The 9,779-nt window shown below is 34.3% G+C and overlaps 1 protein-coding gene across 2 annotated transcripts in view; it reads left to right on the forward strand.

The window, feature by feature from the left end:
- prss16 (serine protease 16) overlaps positions 1-9,531 on the forward strand; it is a 14,541-nt gene extending 5,010 nt beyond the window's left edge. For both annotated transcript variants that reach the window (XM_077207606.1, XM_077207607.1), the window contains exons 4-12: positions 109-238; positions 322-445; positions 2,148-2,225; positions 3,183-3,230; positions 3,302-3,574; positions 4,751-4,883; positions 7,007-7,186; positions 7,346-7,497; positions 8,436-9,531. In XM_077207606.1, coding sequence (XP_077063721.1) covers positions 109-238; positions 322-445; positions 2,148-2,225; positions 3,183-3,230; positions 3,302-3,574; positions 4,751-4,883; positions 7,007-7,186; positions 7,346-7,497; positions 8,436-8,495 — 1,178 coding nt within the window. In that variant the 3' untranslated portion in view covers positions 8,496-9,531. The remainder of the gene's footprint in view (positions 1-108; positions 239-321; positions 446-2,147; positions 2,226-3,182; positions 3,231-3,301; positions 3,575-4,750; positions 4,884-7,006; positions 7,187-7,345; positions 7,498-8,435) is intronic.
- Positions 9,532-9,779: the final 248 nt, after the last annotated feature.

The following is a 9,779-nucleotide window of genomic DNA, read 5'->3' on the forward strand; positions in this document are numbered from 1 at the left end:
AGTTGAATCCAATTCGAAGTTGAAGTAAAGTTAAAGTTGAAGTTAAATTTGAATAGATTCTGTAATTTTGAGTATGCTAACGCAGATGTGATCTCCTCCATGGGTCAGGGCACCATGTGTTGATGGCGGAGACGCACGGGGCGCTGCTGGTGGCGCTGGAGCACCGCTTCTACGGGCAGAGCCTGAACCCTGATGGACTGGAGACGGAGACACTGACACATCTCTCCAGCCAGCAGGCGTAATGATGACTGAGCTTTCACACGCCACAGTGGTGATGGCAGGGACAGTTCTGATGCATGTTGTTTCCTCTCCCTGTCTCAGCTTGTCGGACTTGGCTGTGTTCCGGCTCTACATCAGCCGGCGCTTCGGCCTCTCGCGCGCCAACACCTGGATCAGCTTCGGAGGCTCCTACGCTGGAGCTCTCTCGGCTTGGCTGAGAGGAAAGGTTTGTTCACAAACAAGTTCAAAAATTCTCTGAAAGTATTGGTCCAGTGTCTTTAAAGGGATAGTTCACCCAAAAATTCTGTCAGTATTTACTCACCCTCATGTTATTCCAACCCGGTAAGACCTTCGTTCATCTTCAAAACACGAATTAAGATATTTTTGATTAAATCTGAGAGCTGGATCACTCCTCCATAGGCTTCTTCAGGGATTGAACTTGCCGGCCTCGAAAAGTTATTAAAGACATCGTTAAAATACAGTGGCTCAATCTTAAGTTTATCAAGCGACGAGAATACTTTTTGTGTGCAAAAACAAACAAAAATAATGACTTTATTTCAACTATTCATTTCCTTCTCTCTGGGCCTCGAGTCAGTTCACTAGTGTAACAGCGTAAGCTTCTGTGTTGTACGTCACACGCATCACACACATGACCAGCGACGGCAAATAGTGAGCCTACGTGTGACGTAGTTCTACGCAATCACACTACGCTAACTCACTAGTGAACTGACTCGAGGCCCACAAATTTAGCGTTTTAATCAACAGTTAATTTTTTGTTACCCTTTTATCATATGTCTTGGAGTATCGCAATAATATCAAATTGTGAGTTTGGTATCGTGATATGTATCGAATCGTGACATGAGGGTATCGTTACACCCCTAGTCAACAGTGTAATTACAGATGTGATTACAGAGATTAATTACAGCTGTAATTACACGCAGTGCACTGTATCAAATTAATAATTTAAATGTTAGTACAAAGACATCATTAAGTGGAACCGAAGTTTTTAATTAGTTTTTAATCTTTAATTCGAATACATTTTAGGGGATCAAATCTCCTCCAAGGTCTATCACCTGCACCTTAAAGGGCTAGTTAACCAAAAAATCAAAATCTGGTTAACACCCATTAGTTATCATTAGGTAATAACCTTAAGTCCTGTAATACAATTGTCAGTTTCAAGACAAATCTGAAAACACACTTTTACTCTCTTGCTTTTAATAAATTTTTTTTTTTTTTGGATGTTATATTCTATAGCTTTATTCATTTATTTAAGTGTATTTAAGGAGTCCTGTACTCATTATTATGAATTTGTTAAGGCATATTGTTTCTGCCTTTCCTGTTTTAACTTGTGAAGCACTTTGGGTCAACTGTTGTTCGGTTAAATGTGCTATACAAATAAAATGACTTGACTTGACTATAACAATGATGCCCTGAGTAGTATTGATTAATCATTGTTAACGTTAAGAAAAATACAAGTGTTTACTGTTTGTTCATGTAAGCTCAAGGCCATAAAATAATATTAAAGATTATAATTAGTTCTGGGCAACGATTAATCACGATTAATCGCATCCAAAATAAAAGTTTGTGTTTACACTAAATATATTTGTGTGTACTGTGTATAATCATTTTTTATATATAAACACACACATGCATGTATATATTTATAATAATTAGTAATAATAATTAGTAAATGTTGACATTAACATGATGAATAAATGAACTTTAGTAGTTTCGTAGTAGTAATTAGTAGTCATTTCATTGCTCATGTTGAGATTTGTATTAACTATTAACAAATGAAACCTTATTGTAAAGTGTTTCTGAATTCTGTCATCATTGTCTTTTGTTTTTTTGTAACTGAAGAAATGTACAAAAATCCCTATGCTGCTCTTTTCCATTCAGTGGAACTCCAAAATGTGTTTTTCCTGTAGTTTCCTCATCTTATCTATGGAGCAGTGGCATCCTCAGCCCCAGTTCAAGCTCAGCTGGACTTCAGCTCTTATAATAGGGTGAGTTTCATTCTGGTCAAGTGCCTATTGTTATTATTAATGTTATTATTGTTTTAGTTCTTGTTGTTGTTAGTCGCTTTGGATAAAGCGTCAGCTAAAAATGAATAAATGTAAATGTAGTTCTGTACAATTGTCCTGTAAATTAAAAAAGAATTAACATTTGATAATTATAGGCCTAATAATTATTTTATTTTACATGTCAAGTCCAATACTAATATTTATGTTTTATATTCTTCACTTTCAAACATTCAAATCTTCAAGCGTTTATTTTGGCAGGAAACTGGTGGAATTCTATAAACTTCTATCCACAGAAATGTTGGAAAACGTGTGAATAAAAGAACCTGATATGCATTGTTTTCCCCAATTATATGGTGCTCTTCGGTCACTCTTGACCGGAAAAAATTATGTTTTAAAATTTTTAAAATCGTAGCATCTTCAGAATGGTACGGAAACTTCAGTTCAGAACTGTAATGACCAGTCAAATGTTTATTTGAAGAGTCAGTTTTTGCGTTATACAAAAGTGACTCAAACAAAAAAATATCTAAACCTTCACAAAAAATAGACTTTGAGATTGTCTAAACGTATTTTCAAATCCACAACCTAATAAAAGTAAGTAATTATGTTTAAAAACAACTAGAGAATTTACACGCCTCTTTAAATAGAGTTATACAGGCATCTAGTGGTTACAGCATGACCTCAAATGTGTGTTTTTACTCCTAATGATGACACTAATCTGCCTTCAAAAATGTCATTAAATACTGCTATAATTGAATAATAATAATAATAAAAATATTAGAAAAAAAAACTATTACTTTCAAACAAACTTCCAAATTAGGGTTAAACTCGCTGCATAGGAGACTCCCAACACCAATTTGGGAAACTCTGAGCTAGAGCACAACACTCTCCGTAGTTATTGCATAACTTGTGTGGTTTGGCATTAAAACCTTTATTTTGCAGGTGGTTGCTAATAGTCTTATGAATGAGGCAGTGGGTGGCTCTAAAAAGGTAAGAGCACATTTAGGGTTGCTGTGAATTTCTCTGTGTGTATCTGAGTGTGTGTGTGTGTCCTGACTCAGTGTGTAGCAGAAGTGAAGGGAGTGTTTGCAGCAGTGGAGGCTGCGCTGCTCATGGGGAACGAGACCGAGGTGGGAAAAGACTTCGGCTGTTGTGAAACCCCTCTGAAACCGGAGGATAAAACGGAGCTGTTGCAGAGTTTGGCCGATGTCTTCATGGGAACCGTCCAGTACAACGAGGAGGGGGTTGCCTTCAGCATCGCAGAGCTGTGTGACATCATGACCAATGAGAGTGAGGCCTGTGAGGCGTATGATCGTCTGGTCAAAATAGTGGCGGTAATCTCATTTTTCATCTCATTTAATGTGGCATCCAAAAAATTGGTTCAAATAAAAAGTGGAATTGTGTGTAACTTTACTTTATAAAGAAATAAAGAAGATGAAATAAAATGTAAGCGTTTAGATGCATTTAACGTTTTTTGTGGTATAACAATATTCATTACCACAGATAAGATAAGTCAATTTTGTTTCAATTTCATAACATTATTGCTGTGTTGCTTAGATTAGAAATTCTAAATGTAAATTTAAATTATTTCATTGATATATATATATACTGTATATGTGTGTGTGTGTGTGTGCGTGCGTGCGTGCGTGCGTGCGTGCGTGCGTGTGTGTGTGTGTGTGTAAACTATCACATTTTTAGGATACTTTTAAATTGTAAATACTAAGATTTCACAATATTACTGTATTTTTAATAAAATAATTGCAGCCTTGTTGCTTTTAAGAGACTTCTTTCAAAAACAAAATCATATTATTCCAAATGTTTGACACACACACACACACACACACACACACACACACACACACACACACACACACACACACACACACACACACACACACACACACACACACACACACATCTTGAGCTCAAAATTAGTGATTTTATTTAGTGATTTTATAAATTTACAAAGAATTATTATGTGGACACTTCAATTCAGAATAGCATACTAGCATATGACTTACAGTAAACTATTCTGTGTGAAATACTGTATACCCAGCAATGCCACGTGTTCAACTTTACCATCCATTTCTAGTGTGATAAATAAATAAAAAGTTAAGATATTTACTCAAAGAATGTAATAATGTTTCAAGACCATTTGAAAATAATTTAGCACAAATACTGCTTTCAATTTCACATGAATTTTTCCCCTCAATTTTTTATAGGCTGTAAACTGTATTCACTAGAAGGCTATTAATCTAATTTTGCACAGATGTTGTGCAACTAAAATGAAAAACAATATAATTTCTAACCAACTGAGGGCATCACTGACTGAAACATGTTGTCCGATTCTTTTAAATGTCTTACATTTGAAACACAACTCTACACAATACTGTACAGTTTCCTCTTACTATAAAATACATTTTGCCAAATTAAAATAGTATTTAAATGATAACATCAACACAGGCTCAGGTGTAAGTCTTCTCATGAAGGTATTTTTGCGATGTCTTCAGATGTACCGTGCCAGAGAGAATGTCCCGTGTCTGGATGTCTCTCATGAGAAGCTTGTGCTTGAACTCAGTAACACTAAAGCTTCGTCCAGTTACAGACAGTGGTTCTACCAGACCTGCACTGAGTTCGGCTTCTGTGAGTATTACATCAACTCTACTCTTTTTGATCGTTCTCTGAAACTCATCGCATTAGAGAACAACATATCAAAGATATTTTCTTTTTAACAAACTGGTGTCAACGCGATTTTAATATAGCCTATAAATGTTTAGCAATTTTTATGAGGCATGAAGTCAGTTCCCTCAAGTTCACACATGTGGAGTAACGATTGGTGTAGTTCATAATATTGACTGTGTGGACATTTTACTAATGCTTGACATCCAATAAGTATCACAATACTTTTGGTCTTTATCTTGAACACTATATCTATTTTTGTATCATTTAGATCCTAACAAACATTTTTGTAAAAGTATTTGCTTGAATATCGTGTTGGTGCTATCTTTAAAATAATTGCCATTTGGTTTGACAAACATTTTATCCAGTGCAATGACGTTTATGAAATTTTTGAGTGCTGGCAAATATTTTTAAGGTCAGTGTTTAGTCCAGAGGAGGACTGGCCCATCGACTGAGCCTGGTCTCTCCAAAGGTTTTTTCTCTGTTTTTTGTCACCTTCACGGTAAAATCCAACAGTTGTTCTAACTAACACTTTTTAGTTAGCTTTACAAAATGTCTAAACTTAATTGTACAAATCTAGTGATCTGTACTATTCACATACTATACCTTCTTTACTCGGAAAACCCAAGTTAAGATTAATAGATTTTTTCGAGTGCCACTTTGTCAAGCAAAAAAAGGGTTGAGGCGGGGAAATTCTTAATAGACTTTCACTCATGTCCTCCACTTCTGCAGTTATCTTTCTCTAGTTGCATTCACTCATTTCTCAAAGTCATGTTCAATGTTGAATTGTCACAGCAACTGAAAAATTTGAGAGAACATCACATAAAGCTGACATCATAAATCTGTTGATTTTCCTAACATGTTTTTGTTTGAACTCGCCACTATGGTGATCAGTATCATCTTTGGTTGGGCACTTGGAACTACATTTATTGTAATTCTCTTCTTATTAATACAACAAAAAAATCAGTTTTTTTGATTTTAAAGGAAGGGGAGTGATAAATAGGTTGCTTTTAAAAGATGACCTAACTTCTGACTAAATCTTTAACTATTTAAACTATTTAAACTATTTAGTCTATTTTCCATGTCGAAAATGTATGTTTTAAAATTGTATTGCAATATCTAGTGTCGTAAACACCTTGTGATTTTTATTGGGTTGATTTAATCTCTCTATATTTTTGATAATATCTTGCAATTGACCATGCTTGAGTGACACACAGACTTCAAGATTCAGCATGCAAAACACAACAATAATTCAATTTTATTTATTATTTATTCATTGTAACTAACAATTGTATATGCTTTTTTGTTGTTGTGCTACTATTGAAACAAGACTAAAATAAAAAATTAAATAAAAATAGGCAGTTAAAAGCAATTTCTTAATTTATTCATGCTGCAATGCACTGTGGGAGTCAGTAATTCTAATTCTATGGGAGTCAGTAATTCAGTTATACTAAGTCAAGAGTAAATTTAGTCAAGTTCATAGTTACTTGAACTCTTGTGTAAGTGTTAGTGAACTATACTAACTAAGCATTTGTTAGTACAACATATTATTCCTATTTCATTTTAATTAGTTTTTGTAAGGCAATCGGTTAGCTTTTTTAAGTAAGACTAACTAATTACATTTTACAGTATGATGGAGTTTGGGTTCTTGACACTGTTGCCTCTGGCTTGCTTAGTTGGTGATATTTAATATTCAACAACATTATTGACTTGACTGGTGGAGAACTGAGCTGATGATGACATCACTGATTTGTGTAGAGATGCTTTATAGCCGAATTGAGCTCATTGATTATCTCCACACATTTATGAGTACTGCATTATCACTAAACTGATTTCAACTGAATAATAAATGTTTACTGTTGTCTTTTTAGAGCTGCTTTACCGCAGAATTGAATCCATTTGCATAATTGAATCATTATTTTCCTATTATCACTGTAAAGCTGCTTTGAAAATCTGTATTGTATAAAGCGTGACTTGAGTGTATTTAAGGTAATTAAATATTATTTTACGAGGTTAGCTTTCATCACATCTATTAAGTCTAAATGTATAATCCAACTTTGTACCTTTTGTGTTGGTTTATGTATCAGATCAGACATGCGAGGACACTCACTGCCTCTTCTCACACGTGTCAACCCTTGAGTCTCAGACTGAGCTCTGCTCTCGACTCTTCAACATCCCTCAGGACAGTCTGCCGGCCCGCATCGACTTCACCAACCAGTACTATGGAGGGAACCGGCCCCAAACACAAAGAGTGCTCTATGTCAACGGTGAGCATGAGTGCCTTTGACTTTCATGCAGATTCTCAGATCCTTTCACCTTCGAGTTCATGTTCGAGTTCATTCATTTGCATGTAATGACAGTGAACTTTCCTGTTCAGAGTAGAGTGATTGAACATTACGTGATGTGATTCTGTTTTTCTGACCAAGGCAACATTGACCCGTGGAAGGAGTTAAGCGTGGTCTGGAACGACACGATGGTGGACGATGACAGAGTCATTCTCATTGACGGCACCGCCCACTGTATGGACATGAACGCTGACAAATCAATGGATAAACCTGCACTGCACCAAGCCAGGAAGGTAACGTAATGGAGGTTGTAAAGAAATGATTATGGAATAAGAAATCATTTTAGTTTATTTTTACTTTAAAAATAAGGGAATTGACGTACCTTTTTTCGGTAACACTTTACAATAAGGTTTCATTAGTTAACATTAGTTATTAAATTATGTATTAACATGAACTAAGAATGAACAATACTTCTACAGCATTTATTAATCTTAGTTGATATTAATTTAAACATTTACTAAAACATTATTAAAAAATCATATTTGTTGACATTAGTTCATGCACTGTAAACTAACATGAACAAACAATGAACAGCTAGTTAACTAACATTAACAAAGATTAATAGGTAATGTAACAAATGTATTGCTCATTGTTAGTTGATGTTAGTTAATACATTAACTAATATTAACTAATGCACCTTATTGTAAAGTGTTACCTTTTTTTCTATAGGGATGTACCGATATGAACATTTTGGCCGATAGAAATAACCGATAATTCTTTAGATTTGAAAGCTGATGACTAATATATTGGCCTAAATCCAAATTTGTATAGAATTTTCGAGAGCCTGAGTACAAAAAGTCTCATCATGTCCCAATCACACACTTATAATGATGTTTTTATTATAATATTATTTTCCACCGATATAAGACCTGCATGTTGCACTGAACTGTATTTTCCTTTTCAAAGTGATTCCAATCAAATTTCAAGCATTCAAAAATCATATTTCAAGCCATTCGCATCATGGTGAACAGTGTTCATCTGAAGTGTCTCAGATGGAAATAATACATTAAATAATAGGATATAATACATTATTTATCTTCTTTATATATTTCTTTATATTATATATTTCTTATTGGGCCAATAACGATAACAATAAAAATGAACATATATTGGCTGATACCGATATATTGTGTTTTTTCTCATACAGTTTTCCGTGTTGTTATCCCCATAGGAGATTGAAAGACGTGTGGCCATGTGGCTCAAAAGCGCAGCATTGCACCATATGGTTTGATCAGCACGACTTTTTTATAATCACATGATGACCGAAGCGTGCCAACTGGGTTTCTTTTTATCTTTTAACTGAAAAAGACAGATCTGAGTGCTTGAAATCTTGAAATCTGTTCTACATTAGACTTCTTAAACTTCATTAGGAGTCGAAAAACTGGTTGAGTTTAAAAAAATGTCTAAATTATTTCCATGTATGTAATAGATTGCAGTCCATGATTGCAGTCCAGTCTTAAATGGTCTGAAAATTGTTTAAGCATGATTAATACTACTCAAGCTGAATTCATAATTCTATACAAGTATACTAATATTACGATCCCACTTTATACCAGTGGTCTTTAACTACTATGCACTCACATTATAAAACTAAGCATTTGATATGTTCTTATCATTACAAACATGTTGTTCTGCAAAATACTTGCCAGACTCGCATTTGCTTAGGTTAGGAGTACATTTTGGGTTGGGGTTCGGTCATCAGAGTAACTAAGAATGTAATTTCGTGCAAATACTTTAATTAAATAGCTTTTTTTTTAGAATATTAAAATTAATTTTTTGTAGGTACATATAGTTAAAGACACCTACGGTAATATAAAGTGGGTTCATTGTTACTATCTGACAGAAATAGAAAGAGTATTGCTAGTATGCTGCTCAAAATTCAGTTTCAGACTTTTTTAAACTTTTGCTTTTGTGAGATACTTTATCTATAAGTATGTGTCCGTACAAAATCCAACACCACACTTGTCCAGCAACACAGAAAACACGTCCTGCACCTTTAATCAATGACTCTGTATGGAAATGCATATACACTATTCTTACTCTTCCTACACTGCAATGCACAGTGTGCAGATTTTCTATATGCACAGATTTATAACAAAATTTATATAACAAGACAATAAAAGTTTATAACATAAATGAGAGATACACTGTGTGAAAATATCAATATGCTTATGCTTTACCTTTTTCAGTAGTTAACCTCTAACTAATAGTCTGTATACAGTGATTAATAAGGCCTTTAATGATAATAAAATGTGTGTTATGCAGAATTTATTTGTGTTTGTGCTCTTGCTACAATGCAGATGTGGAAAATTTAACACTTTGTTTATTCCACGGGTAAAAATGATCATTCTGTTCTGAGGCTTTGCCAAAATCTCAAATTTGCATGCTATTAACTCATGAAATTTAGATAAAGGCTACAATGGGCAATTTCCATTCACGATAATATCTATGAAAAGCCATCAGCTTGTTTTATACAATAGAAAGAGCTGTTGGTATTACATACTCCCTCCTATTA

This window comes from Siphateles boraxobius, unplaced genomic scaffold, assembly GCF_051911475.1.
Source record: "Siphateles boraxobius isolate OS27281-9 unplaced genomic scaffold, OSU_SipBor_1 6, whole genome shotgun sequence".
NCBI lineage: Eukaryota > Metazoa > Chordata > Actinopteri > Cypriniformes > Leuciscidae > Siphateles > Siphateles boraxobius.